The sequence below is a fragment of the Talpa occidentalis genome, unplaced genomic scaffold (assembly GCF_014898055.3).
Source record: "Talpa occidentalis isolate TD23 unplaced genomic scaffold, MPIMG_talOcc4v2.1 talOcc4.3, whole genome shotgun sequence".
Taxonomy (NCBI): domain Eukaryota; kingdom Metazoa; phylum Chordata; class Mammalia; order Eulipotyphla; family Talpidae; genus Talpa; species Talpa occidentalis.
Genome location: NW_023603184.1, coordinates 42,059,564 through 42,077,334, shown reverse-complemented (window position 1 = coordinate 42,077,334; position 17,771 = coordinate 42,059,564). Strand labels below are relative to the sequence as shown.

General features: G+C 38.6%; 1 protein-coding gene and 1 long non-coding RNA gene across 9 annotated transcripts in view; one reads left to right on the top strand and one right to left on the bottom strand.

The window, feature by feature from the left end:
- The window catches only part of RSF1 (remodeling and spacing factor 1), a 140,689-nt gene extending 129,285 nt beyond the window's left edge, over positions 1–11,404 (top strand). For all 6 annotated transcript variants that reach the window (XM_037523030.2, XM_054699563.1, XM_054699562.1 and 3 more), the window contains one exon: positions 1,030–11,404. In XM_037523030.2, coding sequence (XP_037378927.2) covers positions 1,030–1,598 — 569 coding nt within the window. In that variant the 3' untranslated portion in view covers positions 1,599–11,404. The remainder of the gene's footprint in view (positions 1–1,029) is intronic.
- LOC129146610 (uncharacterized) overlaps positions 1–17,737 on the bottom strand; it is a 47,960-nt gene extending 30,223 nt beyond the window's left edge. For 2 of the 3 annotated variants that reach the window (XR_008553512.1, XR_008553513.1), the window contains exons 1-3: positions 17,494–17,737; positions 15,163–15,362; positions 4,948–5,075 (exon numbers count right to left, since the gene is read on the bottom strand). This is a non-coding gene — a long non-coding RNA (uncharacterized LOC129146610). Of the gene's footprint in view, positions 1–1,590; positions 1,828–4,947; positions 5,076–15,162; positions 15,363–17,493 lie in introns of those variants that run through there. The other variant, XR_008553514.1, reaches the window with a different exon arrangement.
- Between the last annotated feature and the right edge of the window lie 34 nt (positions 17,738–17,771).

Below are 17,771 nucleotides of genomic sequence, written 5' to 3'. Positions count from 1 at the left end.
TAAATTGTTAAAAATAACGACATATGACTAGTGGCTACCATATTGGACCAACTGTAGACTATTGTATAGACTGGATTTTATTCTGTGTGAGATGACAAATAATTGAAGGATTTTGAGCAAAGAAGTGATATGAGCATATGAAATGTAAGCTTCAGTTTGCTGTGGGAGCTGTCTTACAAATAAATTGAAGGAGGCCAGGCAGAATCTAGATCAGTTGGGTAGCTGTTGAAATAGGTCAGATGAGAGAGGTGGTTAATGAGACTGGGGCAGTAGCAATAATGGGGGAGGAGGGGGACAAGCAGTCAAATTAGGGACATATTTTGAAGCGAGACCCAAAGGATTTCCTGATGGGCTAGAAGTGGGTAGGGGTAAGGGTGTAGAGGAATCAAGGATGACTGAATGATTAGAAGAATGGTTTCCAATAACTAAAATGTAGAGACCAAAATGGCAGAAGTTTAGGATCTCAATTCTAGACACATTTTGCTTGAGTTGCCTTTTTTAAAAACTGAAGCATAGATGTTGAGTAGGCAGTTTATACATGAGCCTGGAATTTAGGGGTTACCTAAAACAAATGTGTGAGAGTCACCAGCATACAATCGGTAATTAAAGCCACGAGGTGAGATCATTTAAGATGAAACTAAGGATAATAGGGACATTTAATAACACGGGATGAGAGCTTAGTGTTTCAGCTCTCCAGTGTTGGGTGCTCAGTTTTAATCTTTCCTTTTTAGTATGTTACGTGATTGCCTAATTTAGGACTAGTATGACTAAAGTCATCGACTTAAGGATCATCAGATATGTTTGTAAATCTGATTCTGGTCATGCCTAAGCTCATACGAAAATATGCTGTGGATCATACCAGACATCGGTGTGGGCTGAGAGGAGAGAGGTGAGGCCAGTTACTGAAAGGAAGTACTTATATATGAGCAAGCCTGAAAGAAGGATGTGGGTGAATAGGGGGAGAAAAGAAGGAATTACTTAACTCTGTGGTTAACTGTGCCAATGGCATAAATATGCTGTTTATTCTAGAGAGCTATATGTCCAAGAACTCTGAAGATGATGAGCTAGCTAAAGAATCAAAGCGGTCAGTTCGAAAGCGGGGTCGAAGCACAGATGAATATTCAGAAGCCGATGAGGAGGAGGAAGAGGAAGGCAAACCATCCCGAAAACGGCTACATCGGATTGAGACGGATGAGGAGAGTTGTGACAATGCTAATGGAGATGCAGATCAGCCTGCCTGTGACAACCAGCCCAGGGTTCTGCCTTCGGAACAGGAGAGCACCAAGAAGCCCTATCGGATAGACAGTGATGAGGAAGAAGACTTTGAAAATGTAGGCAAGGTGGGGAGCCCGTTGGACTATAGCTTAGTGGACTTACCTTCCACCAATGGACAGAGTCCTGGCAAAGCCATTGAGAACTTGATTGGCAAGCCCACTGAGAAGCCTCAGACCCCCAAGGACAGCAACACAGCCAGTGCAGGCCTGGCCCCCAATGGAACAAGTGGTGGGCAAGAGGCAGGAGCACCGGAAGAAGAGGAAGATGAACTTTTGAGAGTGACTGACCTTGTTGATTATGTCTGTAACAGTGAACAGTTATAAGACTTTTTTTCCATTTTTGTGCTAATTTATTCCACGGTAGCTCTCACACCAGCGGGCCAGTTATTAAAAGCTGTTTTATTTTTCCTAGAAAACTCCACTACAGAATGACTTTTTAGAAGAAAAATTTCAACAAACCCTGAAGTCTTTCTGTGAAGCGACCAGTTTTGAACTTTGAAGATAAATAATTGCTGTAAATTCCTTTTGATTTTCCTTTTTCAAGTTCATGGTCCTTGGTAATTTCATTCATGGAAAAAAAAAATCTTATTATAATAACAACAAAGATTTGTATATTTTTGACTTTATATTTCCTGAGCTCTCCTGACTTTGTGAAAAGGGGTCGATAAGAATGCATTCCAGATCTGTGAGGGCCCAAGACAGAACTAGGGGTGGGAGAAAGCACTTGTGCTTTAGCTTTTTCATATTAAATATATATTATATTTAAACATTCATGGCATAGATGATTAACAGACTGTTTAAAAGTGCAAGTCTGTATTGTTGCAGTGTGAGAATTGTAGATAACATCATACATAAGTCATGTAGTAATAGCGTTCATGAAATCAACTTGTTTACTCTTGGAGATAACCACACTTAATAAAGAAAAGACCGAGAAAGTACCATCAAAAATCTCAAACCTAAGTTTCTGTTCTAGCGGAGTTTCTTGCTTAAAAAAAGTCATCCGAAAGCATTTGTACAGTAAATGTATAATGAAGCTTTGACAACCAGATTGTGCTAGCAGCAAATTTCTAAAAACAGCTTTACTCAGTGGTGATGTGGTGGCCTCAAATATACTATCATGGAGAGTTATTAGTGAAATGAGTGTGGTCTTTCTTAAGTCCCAGGTGGACTAAACTTTGCAGATAATGTAACTCTTTCTCGTCTGGCCACTAAATATTTAAGTATCTAAAATATCATTTTGAAAGAAACGCATCTATACAACATACATGAAGAGATGCTAAACTGACAACGATATTTTAGCACATTTGAAGAAGGGGAAAGGATTTTCAGGTGAATTTTAACTGGTCTATTCTTGCCCTTAGTATCTACTTCAAATTGAAGTCTACAAACAAAGCAGTTCCTTTGGGAGGTTTTTAGTTTTGAGTTTTAGCGTGTGTGTGTCTGTGTGTCTGTGTGTGCGTGTGTATGTGTGCGCGCACACGCGTGTGTGTTTCTGTGTGTGTGTTGGAATTTCCTATCTGCCTGGATATATTAGCAGGGTTTGAATGTAGTTTTGGCCTTTGGCCATTAGACTTCTATTAAAATTCATTAATAGTCATATGACCAACATAGAGTTGAATGAGAACCAATATACAGTAGGCATGACATCCATTTCAAACATCTCAACACTTTAAAAAGAAAGATACGCCCTTTATTTCAAGAAAAAGGAGTTTGTAACTAAAGAAATATGTAACTTGTAATTGACACTAAAATATGAACTTTGTCTTATTTAGTTTCTGTTACAGCTGTAAAATTTCAGGCAGAGCCATAAATAACATTGTACAAAGTATAGCACTTGTGATTAAACCTTGCCTGTCAAATTCTGAAACCTTCAGCCATTACTTCTGTGAATACTTTAGCCCTGGGATTTGGGTTTTTCTGTTCTGTGTTGTGTCTGTTGCCGGCAATGGACACACCATATCTGCTGCTGGCCCACGGAACTTCATTCATTTTTCTTTCCAAATTAAGCATCATATGTATTAGTCAGTGTATAGTAAAGCACTTCTTTTTTACTACTAAAAAGCTGGCATTAGATTTGCATTATAAATACCTCTCTAGAAATTTTATACTCCTTTTCCTTCTTCAACAGGTGTTGCCCTTAAATCTTATCTCTTGACTTTGAGAGTTTATAGCTGTCGTTTTTCAGTTGTTGTTCTTTTGTTTGTTTTTTTGTTTCACTTTAGTTCTGTAGTACCTGCCTATTAATATTTTGCTTTGATTCTAGCAATGTATATGTATCTGTATAAAAAATAAAATAATGAAAGCAGCCTAAAAATAGGATGCACCAATAGCATGTGGTTCCAAGTAAGTTGTGATTTTTATTTTGAGACAATGTTCCCTGGAAGGGAGGGAAGGGTTTACATTCACAGACAGTAGAGTAGGGCTGTATACGGAGCCACATTTACTTACCAAAACTCCTTTCTAGCTAGGTTTGGCTCATTTATTTGAAAGTTGATTAAGAATGTTAGTCTTTTTAACTATCTAAAACAGGCAGACAACAAAAGGATGCCTGCTGTCGCAAGGTAAGTGGTGCGAATGCACAGTGGCCTATCCCGCAATGCAGTCTCCACCCCAGTCTACCGTTTTAGTCTTGCAGCTGGGTAAAGCCACTTTGGGGTAGAAATGCTCATGTTCCCTGTCACTCTCTGGACTCCACACCAGTTCCCGCTTCCACAGATTAGTTCTTCTTAGCTGAGCACGTGATAAGAAGTCTTAAGTAGGGAGATTATTTATTTTAACAGGATGCCTAATGTGAAGTAAGGAGTTCTCTTTACCCTTCTGCTATAGAAAGCCAAAGGTAATTTTTATCATAGTAAAGACTGAGTATTCCATTTGGCAAATATCCCATTAACTGAGTTATGATACCATTTTTGCTGCCTGATCTTTACCAAACTTAAATTATGTGTTTGTGAATTTGATAGTGAGTGTATCTGTTTTAACCTTATATTGTGATTAAACCAGTTAACTATGCTTCACCTACAAAGAGTGCAATCCAAGCAGCTGATACTTCCACATTATTATGTATATAGACCGATTATGGATAATTAAATTTTGAACAGTTCAAAAACATTTGTTGCGGTGTTTAGATTTGGTCCCTCAAAGGCTTCCAAATTTTTAATTCACTGAAATAACTCTGTGCTTTGAAGTTAGAAAAAAATTAGGAAGAAGTCAATGTTCTTTATCCAAAGATACAATTCAGTCACTAGGAACTAGACAAAGTACAAGAAAGCAGTGATTCATCTGGAGTTTAGAATATCTTTGAACCTTGTTATTAGAGTATAAACCATGGGTTTAGGTTCACAGTAATTACTATATAATAGAGTCCCTTAATCCTTTCAACCCCTTTTTTTAAATACCAGTATCAAACCCCACATTTATAGCAAATGTATTAATAGAGGAGATGTAGTTTAGTTTCAGAATATTTAGCGTGCAATTTCTGTAAAGATTTGAAAATTAGCCCAGTTTTCACAAAGCAGAAGCTTTGAATTAAAGTGAAATATATGTGAAAAGAACTCAGAAAATAACATTTTGGTTTTGTAGACTTGTGCTGATGAAATAGTGGTTAAGTGTAAAACATTTTCCATTGTTAGCACGTTTCTGGAAAATGATGGCAGAGATATTGTCAAGAGCATACCTGATACACTGAGGTTGTGTTTCCTTAACACTTCCTTTTCCAGTTGGTCAAGATTGCAGATTCAGAGCATAAAGAGGAGTTTCGTGTAGAATAAATTCATGTCTATCGATAATTTTTTAAAATGTCACCTGCCAAAGAACCAAGGGCTTTGAATGTTAGAGAAGTTGTTGGGGAAAAAAGATTTTAAACATTCATTTTAAAAAATATTGCAATTTCCACTTTTCACTTTTTGGTTGATAGAACCCATCCCATGCTATACATTTGAGCAAAGTACATATATTTAAAAAAAATGTAGCTGTTTACTTGTAATTTAGAGTTAAAATAATGGGAAGATATTAACTATTTTTAAGTGGGATTGATGAAGTTTCCTTTGTCACAAGTAATCCCGTTTTAGTTTGTGGATGTAAGAGATGGTAATCATTTACTAGATCTACCACACAACTGAAAGGAAGCTGATGAATCTACAAGTTTAATATTCAGAAAAACTTGTGAACTCTGCCCTTCACAACACAGTGGAATGAGTCTATGATTCATGGCACTGCCTCACAGCTATAGAACAAGTATTAAAAACCCAGTTTTTTAAAAATGAAATGAACATATATATGTATACACACATATGTATATGTATGTATGGGTATATATACATACCTTAGATAAGAAAATGAATCCTTTGAAATCATTAACATAAAAGATATAAGGCAAATAATTGTAACTGATAGGAAATTATGAACATTGGATTAGAGAAAATCTAGAGAAAAATAGTGAAGTTCCTCTTCTTGGCTTGACAGTCTAAAAATATATTCCTGCCTTTCCCAAAAAGCAGAATGCCAAGACTGCATATCTGCTATAATCTACCTAGTCCTCTACTTAATACCTATTATTAACTTCCTTAGAATAAAATCCATTCCTATTTTATCCACCATTCCCAGTGTGTATCTGTATACATACCCACCTTGCAAGTGGCAAACTAACTGCTGATTTGCTTCATTGTTTTTATTCTAATCTTGAAAGACAAGGCCCTTCACTATCGGTGTATTTAAACCGGGTTATTGTGTTCTGTGTACACTTCAAATTTTATTTTTGAGATATTTCACTTCAATATCATTTAACATTTTTTGAGTGCCAAGAATTGCTATGTAATATTGTTCAGAGTCATTCCCAAGCAAGCAAACAGTCGTAAGCCAAAATGTAGTGTGTTTGGTATATAACCACTACAGACTGTATGCGCAACCTTTTTTTAAACTGTTATTCACATAAACCCTCTCAGAAATCATCCCCCCTTGCCATTTTAGTCATGTAAGCTCTTGTTTCATTTTATATTCACACTATTTCACTGTGGAAAATGCTTCAAATCTAATTCTGGCACGTTGTTAACGATTTCAATTAATGAAGATGTTTTTATTTTAATAACTTAAGATAATGTCTATCCTATGCGTAAGTTATATACAGGGCATAACAAATTATTAGATGAGTAGAAATTTATTAATTCAGCTCTTCAGACATTTTGAATGAAAAAAAAAACATTTTTAAAGTAACCACATTTGTGTTTTTTGCCAAACCGGTACAAGCTAGAAAATGCACTAAGGACTGAGTGACCTGCCTTGTTCTTTTTGCCACTGGATGATGTAAGTTAAGAATAGAATTGTTAACTATATATTTTCTTGACTTTCATCAGTTTCTAAAAGAAATCTAATTTAAGTGTATTTATTGAGTTCTGGTCATAGGTCAGGAACTGCATGTCATGCTTACGGACGTCCAGAACAGTCATTGGGAAACTTAATGACTTAAGACCTTCTGAATCATTTAACTTATTTTGTATGTTGCAAAAAAAATTTATTTTGCTTGAGAGTCACAATTTTTATAACTGTACAGCTTTTAAGGGATGGGAGGTGGAAAAATACCCTAAAATAGGATGTAGATTTTTACAATTGTGTTTATGCTAGAACATCTACAGGTGCATTATGTAATTAAACCTAAAATTGTCTAAAAATCTGTGCCATGGTCTTTTTCATTCTCCTGCCCTTTAGCAGAGTTGGTGCATGTCAATACTGTTAGATGGACAAGCCTTGAAATTAGGCTAACAACCCTTCTCTCCAAAGCTTTAAGATCATTGCATGAAAATTATACGCACGCACACCCACACACACACCACACACTAGATGCGTACATATACACTCAGATCTAGTTTTTTTAGTGTAAATGGATTTTCAACTTCAGAACAGCTATAATAACCCAAAGCTGGCATTTAACAGTATATTCTTAAAAGTGTGTGATTTTTGTGATGACTGACTAGGATATTCTTAATGTTGGTCTGGTGTTTTGTTCTCTTACCAAAGTAATTTCTTGATAATGATATCTGAATTGTAGCTTGTCCAAACCTGCTAGGAGGCTTTGTATACACCTTGAAAATGAGTGCCCTATACTTAGATGGGGGTGAGGGTGGAGCTAAGCTTGGTTTCTCTTCAATCTGTTAGAAGGAAAAATAAGATTTGCTCAATTAGCTACTTATTCAGTAGGCTTAATTCCACAGAAATAGTTGTCTGTTGGAAGCATAGCAGGACGAGAGATCAGATTCAAATTCAAATTCCCTCATTTTATCAAAAGTATTTTCAAATCAGGTAGTGTTGCCAATTCTAAGGCTTTTTTTTACAGGGCACATTTTATCATATTAACACACCTTTGTTTAAATGCCAGTACTTTTTAGCATCTGATAATTTGCCATTCTAATTTCTCACTTTTTGTAGCACAAATGGATTCTTGAAGAATGAAATTCATCTAATGTGTCAAATTTTATCTAAGCTGTCATTATCTGTTGTCAGCTGATGTGAGATCTCAGTTTCTTTGCTGTCCTCACCTGTTCATGAATTTCAGGGAATCATGTTTTTCCAGGTGAAGAAAGAAAACAAATTCCATATTAAAGTTTGTAAATGGCATAAGTTAGGTCTTCATTTTTATTTAGTAATAGTAGCTGGGATTCCGGGAGTGTTTGATAGCCTGCCTCTTGGATTTTCAGACATGCTATATGAAATGCTTTATTTTTCCTATGCATAAAAAATGATTCCCAGAATAGGTGCTCAGAATGCTTTATTTTGTTCCTAAGTGATGAGAGCTAAAGCAGAAGCTCCAGATTAGCATAAAACAGTTGAGGTGATCAGGAACATGCTGTTAGGCAAATAGGAGGAGCTGGAGTACTCTCTGCCACTTTTAATGCATGCGTGAGGGGGGAAGGGATTTGAAAACTGGAAATGTGATTTCAGTAACTGCACAAAGTAAATTTTGTGCATTAAAAAAAATGGGAATTCCTGATAGCTTAAAGCTTCAGGAGTTAGCTGCAGTGTATGAACACCTAGTGTGTTAGAATCACAGTGCATAGTTGTTTAAAAACAATATTCCTGTAAGTAACAACCAAAATATGTTGTGGCCAGTGCCAATATTTTTGTTAATGAAGTGTTCAATGTCTCACTACAGTCTGATCAGAAATATTGGTGTTATAAGCCAGGCCTAAAGCTATTTTATAGTTCCTGGCCTAACTCTGTAATTTTTTCTTTCAAAATGTTTTATTATATTTCTGTCATTTCTTTCACTTAATATATGTCAATTGTCATAATAAAAAAATTAAATAATTTGATGTATTTAGCATGATTTGTTTGCAAACCTAGTTTATTTTAAACTGACACAGAGAAAGCTAATTAAAGGGTGAACTTTATCACTCAAAACGGATGAATTATTCTATTAGAAATTAAATTTTTAAGTTCATCAATTTCTTCCAAGTAATCTTTAAGGCTATTTGCCAACTAGGCTAACTATAGATACTAGGAAGATAGTCTTGATTTCTATCTTTAGCCTCTGGAGAACTGACACATTAAAGAGGCCTTGGATTTGTTCTGTGTGGCCCTGTGGGAGCACAAAACTAGACCAGAGGGAAGAAACCATAAGGCAAAAGCTTTCCATTTATTCTGTGGGAAAAGGTTTGGTTTTTGTTGTTGTTTTTTTTTTGTTTTTTTTTTTTGTTTTTTTTTTCAGAATTCTCTAATAACAATCTTGGGATAGCTGAGTTTAGTTCGTAGTGCCATTTGGCAGGAGTATTATAGGCCAACAAATTCAAAAAGGGGTAAGACCAGGTGACTTTAAGGGACCATTCTAATCCTGAGTATGATTCTCATCTACAAATGTTGATTTGATAGATTTTCCTTGCTCATAGAATACAGTAAGATTCATGGGGAACTTATTTTTTACCAACAAACTACTGGGGGGTTCATCACTATTTGCAATTCTGATTTAAAATATTAACTAGGTAAAGAGATTAGAATTTGAATTTCACTTAATGAAGTGATAGGTGATGTGTGCTGGCAAGAAATAACAGCTACAATGCTTCTCTATGATTATTTGAAATTTTTAACAGGAAGTGGAGGTGACAGTGCTGTAAAGCCTTGACAGAATGCCGTGAGGTTGAGATTAGGGTCCAGAACATAGCCATCAGCCTATGTCACTTTCAGATGATGAGACGAGAGCATGTAGAAGAGTTTTCTTTTTAAAAACTTGAGACATGCTGTGATGTTTAGTAAACGTGGGATTATTTTAAATACAATGAAAATATCCTAGAAACTAAATGTTGGGTGAAAGGAATGCTTACCTCGTTTTGCTACTTCAGTGACTTTACATGTTATTGAAGATCCTAAAAGTCTAAATGAAAAAGCAAAAGAACCACTTTGTGTATGTGGGTATGTGACTTGATATTTGCAATGTTAGTTTAGCATCTAAAGTCATATCCCCAAGGAAAGTTATCTAGGAACCGACTCATCCATGGTGTAGGCCACCGATAGCTTTTATTGTTCCTCCTGCCCATTTCAGGGCCACTTTATCCACACCCCAGCACTCATTCTCCTCTTCATCCTGACTCTAAGAAGGAGGGCTCGCCTCTGTTTTGCTACATCCACTCTCCCTGTGTCCTTGATCTGGCCCCATCACTCCTGTGTCCTCTGGATCTTCACATCTCAATGATTCGTCTCTGATCTTCATCCTTCTAAACTCTCTAAACAAAGCTCCCCCTAACATGGAAAACAAGGGTGCCACCCTGTCTCACATTCAGCGTTCCAACTATTTCTTCTCTGACTTCCAGTCCTTTAAATAAATAGATTATGGAACTGTTCAACTGTATTTGAAATTTCTCACTGAAATGTCAGAAGTTCCTGAGAGAAGTGCTAGGAAACCAGTAAGCATCTCAGCAGCACACTCGAACGCCAGCCCTGGCATCAGCTGATGCAGAAACTGAAACTTAGAGTCAGGGAGCTGTTGCCCCCTTTTCCCTGCATTTGTTTCCTATTTTTTCTGTTGAAATGTCCTTTTTTTTTTTCTTTTTGGCATTGCTTGCTAGTGAGAAATCAGTAATTGTACCGTGAGCTCACAATCAAATAGTTCTTTATACTATCATTTGGAAACAAAAAATGAGAGGAAGGACTTGACTACTGATGACAGAATCTGATTAGGACCTGTGCTATCTCTGAATTAAACCGTAAAAGGAGATTTTCTGTATTTCAAGGTGTTTTTTTCCATAAGGATGAATTTTGATGGTAACTAGGGTTTAGCTGCGACAAAGCTGACTCAGAGCTAGAAAATCAGAAAGTTGGCTTTACATTTGAATTGTTTCAGAAGCGGAAGCTGAGATTTACTGGGAGATGCTGCAAGCAGAATTAGGACAGTGGTAAAGAGGGAAGGATGAAAAGCAAGGACCCATAACCAGTAAAGCCACCAAGGGAGCTAAGGATAGGTAGCAGTCTTTGGATGATTGCCCTCACTGAGACACAATTATTTTATCAATGGTAATCGATGTACCTAACTTGATTGTATCCAAAACAAACCACTTACAAATTTTATTTTAAAGCCTTTCTTGGTTTTTTAAATTGAGATAAATTCATATCTCATAAATTGACCACTTAAAAGTATACAATTCAATGATTTTCAGTATATTCAAAGGTTATTATGACCCCCAAAAGAAACCCCATATCCATTAGCCTCACCATTCCTGCCTTCCCCCAACTCCTGGTAACCACTCATCTACTTTCTCTCTGTAAGATTTGCCTAAACTGGACATCTCCTAACAATGAATCATACAATATGTGGTATTTTGTGTCTGATTTCTTTCATTTAGCATGTTTTCATGATTTTATCCATGTTTTAGCATGAAAAGTACTTAATTTCTTTTTATGGATATTTTGCTGTATGGATATACCTCATCTTGTTTTACCATTCATCACTTGATGGATATTTGAATTGTTTCTACTCATGGGCTACATTGAATAATAAACATTTGGTGTGAACATATTTTTTTAATTTTCTTAAGAACATACCGAGGAATGGAATTACTGAATCATAACTCATTCTATGTTTCACATTTAAGGAAGTAGTGAATTGAATACCAGACTCTTAATAAATACATGATTTGCACATATTTTCCTTGATTCTGCAGTTTGTCTTTTTACTTTCTTTTTTTTTTTTTTTCTTTTTTTTTTTTTTTTTAAAGATTTATTTATTTATTTATACATGCACTGGGTACAGTCAGAAGTGCGGGAGGGTGAGAGAATTCACCAGAGTCAGAGCAGAGAGCAGAGCAGGCAGAAGGACCGAAGTACACTGCTGAGGGGAGCAGCGGGTGGCAGGAGAGGTCTGCGCACCATGTGGGACCCTCACCCTGTGGCCGGGGATCGAACCGGTGCTGCAGAGGCTGCGGGCAGCTTCGCAACCCAGCTCTCAACCGCTGCACCACTGTGGAGGCCCTCTTTTTACTTTCTTAATAGTGTGCTTTTATTTCTTGATAGTGTCCTTTGACACACAAAGGATTTTAATTTTGAAGATGTCCAAATTCTCTTTCTTTGCTTATTTGTGCTTTACATGTCATATCTAAGAAACTGTTGCTTAATCCGATGTCACAAACATTTATGTTTTACTCTAAGAGTTTTGTAAGTTCACTCTTTTTTAAGATTTATTTATTTATTTATACAAGAACTGGGGTACAGCCCAGATGTGCGGGAGGATGACAGGATTCATCAGAGACAGAGCAGGGAACAGAAGAGGCAGAAATACACTGATGAAATACACTGCTGAGGGGAGCAGCGGGAGCGAAAGGAGAGGTCTGTTGTGCCATGTGGGACCTTTGCTGGCCGGGATCGAACCGGCACTGCAGAGGCTGCGGACAGCTACACAGTGCAGTGCTCAACCACCTGCACCACCAGGGAAGGAAGGCCCATAAGTTTAACTCTTAAGGTCAGGTCTTTACATTATTCTAAGTTATTTTGTATATGATCAGAGGTAGAGATAGAAATTCATTGTTTTGCATGTGGTTATCATCTAATTCTAGCAGCACTATTTATTGAAAAAACTATTCTTCCCCCATTGAATTGGCATCCTTGTCAAAACTCAACTGATCAGAAACATGGGTTTACTTCTAGACTCTCAATTTGATTCCACTGATCTACACATCTTTATGCTGGTGCTATACAATCTGATTACTGTAGCTTTGTAGTAAGGATAGAAATCAGGAAGCGAGTCCTTCAATTTCTCTTCCTCTCCAGTGACAAACTCCATTTACATGCACCTCTTTAAGCCAAGCTTCTCATGAGGGTTGTCTGCCTCCAGTACACTCTAGATACCACTATACTATGGCTCTGGCCCTTGACATACCAAATTATCAACAACCACCGCCAACATTTTTCTAGTTTGCACCTTTCAAAAGCTTTTAATAAGGTTGACCATTCCCTTGCTGAAACACTGCTTTTTGGTCTCTGCAACATCACTCTTGAATTTCCTCTTGTCTGTTTGCCCCCTTCTTCTCCTTTGTATTTTATGGGGTCTTTCTCCTTATGAACCATTTTATTTTTTTTTAAAGATTTATTTATTTATGCATACAAGAGCTGGGGTGCACACCAGAGGTGTGGGGGGTTGAGAGGATTCACCAGAGACAGAGTGGGGAGCAGAACAGGCAGACTGACCGAAATACACTGCTGAGGGGAGCAACGGGTGAGTCAGGAGAGGTCTGCTGCGCCATGTGGGTAACTCCCTGGCTGGGGATCGAACTCGTGCTGCAGTGGCTGTGAACAGCTTGACAGGTTGTGTCTTAACCCCTAGTGCCACCAGGGAGGCCCAACATAGCCTGAAGTGGCAACAGTTGAAGGAGGAGGCAGGGGTCAGATTCATGAGACAGGAATTTAAAAATGACAGGATTTGCTTAATTGGAGACAGTATTCATGCCATGGCTAAAGAGTGCAGCTTTGTTGCCCATCAGCTTAGGTTTCAAATCAGGCTCTCAGTAGCAATGGGCCTTGGGCAAACTACATCATTCTGATTTGTTTTCTTACGTGTAAAACAGGAATAATTATAGTCTGTATATTATAGGGTTGTTGTAAAGATACATAGAAAGTGCTTAGAACAGTGAGTAGCTAGCATATAGTAAGCCTTCCATAAATGTTAGTTTATTTTTTTGTTGTCACTGTTACAGTAAAATTGAATTTTTTTTTTTTTTTAAAGCTACTTTTTTTTTTTTTTCTTTTTTTTATAGAGGCATGTTTTATTTATTTACTTGTTTGTTCGTTTTTCGTTTATACATGCACTGGGTACAGTCAGAAGTGCGGGAGGGTGAGAGAATTCACCAGAGCCAGAGCGGGGAGCAGAGCAGGCAGAAGGACCGAAGTACACTGCTGAGGGGAGCAGCGGGCGGCAGGAGAGGTCTGCGCACCATGTGGGACCCTCCTCTGGTGGCCGGGGAGCAGCCGGGAATCGAACCAGCGCTGCAGAGGCTGCGGGCAGCTTCGCAACCCAGCGCTCAACCGCTGCGCCACGGGGGAGGCCCTACAGTAAAATTGAATTTAAAAAGAGAAGGAGGGGCCTCCCTGGTGGCACAAGGGGTTAAGCGCTGCACTATGAAGCAATCCACAGCCTCTGCAGTATGAATTCAATCCCCGGCTGGCCAGGGAGCAACCCACATGGCACAGCAGACCTCTCCTGTCTCGCCCGCTGCCCCTCTCAGCAGTGTGTATCAATAGATCTGCCTGTTCTGCTCCCCACTTTGTCTCTGGTGAATCCTCTCACCCCCCGCATCTCTGGCCTGTACCCCAGCTCTTGTATGCATATATAAATAAATCTTTTAAAAAATTAAAAAATAAAAAGAGAAGGAGAGGAAGGAAATAAGGACAGATTTCAGGGTTCTTTTTTAATATTTGGGTGTCAGTTTTTTAAAAATTTTTACATAGAAGAACTGGGGTGTAGGCCAGAGGTGCAAGGGGTGAGAGGATTCACCAGAGACAGAGTGGGGAGTAGAGAGGGGGATCAACTGAAATATACTGCTGAGGGGAGCAGAAGAGGTCTGCTGCACCAAGTGGGTTAGCTCCCAGACCACAGATTGAATTCCCGCCTTAGTGGTGATAGCGCTGAAACTTAACCCCTAGGCCACCAGGAGAACTCCACGTTTCTAATTTGAGTAACCAAATGGTATTTTTCTATAAGATAGGACAAAGGAAAAATTGCAGAATTGAGTGAAAAAGTGACAAAGACTAAGTTTTTACTAAGGCTTAATATTTTTAGGGCAGTTTTAGGTTCACAGAAAAATTAAAGGACAATACAGAGATTTCCCAGATGCCCCTGTCCCTACTCCTGTCCCTACTCCCCATTATCAATACCCCCATCAGTGGCATACTTGTTACAACCGATGAACCTATATTGAGACATATCATTGCCAACTAAAGATCATAGTTTACAAATTCAAGTTTTGATAAGTTGGAACTGCAGGATGTAAAAGTTTGTAGCTCATGAGAGAATTCTGGGATGGAAATACAGATTCATGAGTCATCTGCAGAGAGTAATTCAAATCATGAGCATGGATAATCTTGTCAAGGCAAGTGCATAAGGAGAATTACAGTGACTAATACTGTTCAAATTTCTTCCTCTCTCCTTTTCAATATATTAGTTATCTATTGCTGCATTTGCCATAAAACAACAAATATTATCTCAGTTTCTGCAGTTCATATATCTGAGTAACAGTCTAGCTGATGTCTCCCAAAGCTTCATTCAAATTATCAGCTGGGTTGCAGGCTTTTCAAGCCATAGAATACTACAAAGTCTCTTTATATAAACCCAGCAGTTATTATCTGTGGTTAAACTTTAACTTCCAAAGCTAGATTAGAAAGGGCCATGAATTTCTATCAATCTCATTCTTAGAATGCTCACCTTTAAAACTCAGTTGCCATGCTGTGAGGAAGCTCAGGTCACATGGATAGTCCAGGGACCACTATTCCAGCTGATAGGTCCAGCCTCTAGAGATGGACAGATCAGTAAGGCAGGGAATCTTGGAGTCTATGGATTCCTGATATATATCTTCCACCAGTTCTCCTTGTCTCAATTTCATGTGTTAATCTCAAGGATTGGTCCTAAGAGTGCGTAGAAAGAGCAGAATCTAGTAAGAATAGATTTACAGGAAGCTTAATTCATAATATCATCAAAAGGCAAAATCTTTATGATCTTCTGCCAAATAGTTCTAAAAGGTGGTGACTCATAGTGAAAAACATTGAAGTTGGCATACAAAGGTAAAAACTTTATTTCTAGCTAAGTACTAGTAATATACTGCAGCAAGTCACCTAATTTCCCTGATCTTTGGTTTTCTTTCTTCCTTTTTTGGGGGGGTGGGGTGGGGTGGAGAGGTGGCTTAAACAGCAGATTTATTTTTCACACCCTGATCTTTGGTTTTCTTTCTTCCTTTTTTGGGGGGTGGGGTGGGGTAGAGATGTGGATTAAACAACAGATTTATTTTTCACAGTTCTAGGGACTAGGAAGTCCAAAGAAGATAAAATGCCTTCAATTTGGTTAAAGGTGAGGGCCTTCTTCCTACTGCCTTCTTGCTATGTCCCCATATGGTGGTAAGAGATTGATTTCTCTCTTCTTATAAAGCCATTGATGCCATTAATAGGGCCTTACTCTCATGACCACCTCCCTCCCCAAAGGTCCCTATCTCCAAATAACATCACAGTGGGAGTTAGGGTTTCAATATATGAATTTGAGGGGACTGATCTTCAGTTTTCTTATCTGTAAAGTGAGCATAAAAAAACCACTATTCTTACCTCACAGAATTATTGTAAATATCAAGGGAGACAATGGATGAGAAAGGCATTCTTCTGAAAAGCAAGACACTATTAATGTGAACTTTATTAAGTGCCTACTATTTTTGTTGCTCATAGGAATTCATATAAGAAGCAGAAGGAAGAATCCTGCCTTTAAATTCTCTGCAATGTGCCTGTTTCCTTTGGCCTACATTGGCTTAAATGCCTCCTTTAAACCTGTCATTGCAACAAATGTTTAAAGAATTTCTCATCCCAGCAACAATGCATTTCTTTGGCTGTAAACTTGGATAAAATGTTTCACCATTAGACAATTGCTTTTTGAAAACAACACTATGAAAACTGTCAAGTTGATATGACATTACAGATTTTAGTTCTATCCCTGTATTATTTGGGAAATGCTTTGGCCGTTTTATGTAAAAGACAACACATGTAATGTCCTATGGGAACCCCCAAACTCAACAGTTCCCTTGTTATATTGGTTAGCTGCTCCAGGCCTCTTTCTCCTCCTGAATTCTTCATCTTGGAGAAATGAGCCATCATCCACTGGCTCGATCAATTCAACTGGAAATACAGTAATAATCCTGGATTTCTCTCTCACCTACCACAATCATCACCTGCACCACCATTTCCCCCAAGTCTATCTCCAGATCGTGATGATGTTACCTGTGGAATGCCCGTGGCATTTGTCCACATCCTCACTGCCACTCCCTCACTTATACTCTAGCAACAACTTCCTAATACTGTCCCTGCCTCCAGTCTTCTATCAGTAAACCAACCACAATTTAAAAACTGAATACTCCTCTATTCGGAAGATAAAAATAAAACTACTCTACATGGCTGGTTCTCCAACCTCAACACTTCTACAACTAGCTATTGACCATACTGATTTTACAGGCAAGAGAAGACAGACCAGTTTACTTGAATTTCACCAGGGTATTCTCAGGGCTAACCTCATGCGTGCTCTTGAGTTCGATGCTTCAGGCCTTTCATTTGTAAAATTAGATCGATACGAATATAGAACAATAGAATAGATTAATAAGTCATACTTGGTATAAAGACTAAATAAATAATATGGGTAATGTGTCAAAAACAGTGCTTGGCACGTAGCACTTATTTACCTTTAATTATTATAATGACTATTTCAGGTTTATACTGCTCTTACTACTTCACTCTTCAGTGACTAACGAAGTACAACAAGAGTTCCTGATCCTATGGACTAATTCTTTACTATCCAGTGCTCCAAATTATTACTGACACAGCCAGCTCTTCACCAGGAGTTTACCTCTTTGGGGTCGTTTGCCTGCCCGAAACCTGGGGGTATGTGGCTCGTAGGCCAGAGGTCGTGCAGCCTTAGACCGAGGCCGGGGCTGGCTGACCAGCAGGGTGCACAGGCCGGAGGCGGCGCGCACAGGTGCCCCGCCCGACGTCAGGCCTCTGGACGCACCTGGGCGGCTTCCTGCGCTCCCAGGCGAGGGGCTCCATGCCTCGGCCCTCTGTTTTCCTCTTTTGTAGCAAAGAGAATATATTATTTCCCGTCCTTTTTCTCTCCCACGGTTGATGTGACTACGGGAAAATCGTACGTTGGGGAGGACGCTTCTTTATTCCACGCTTGGAGCCTTAGAAATGCTCAGGGAGTGGGGAAGGGGTGTCACGTGACGAAGCCGGCCGGGCTAGCCGGGCCTCCGCGCGCTCGGCCTAGAGCGTCTCATCTCTATGGTGGGA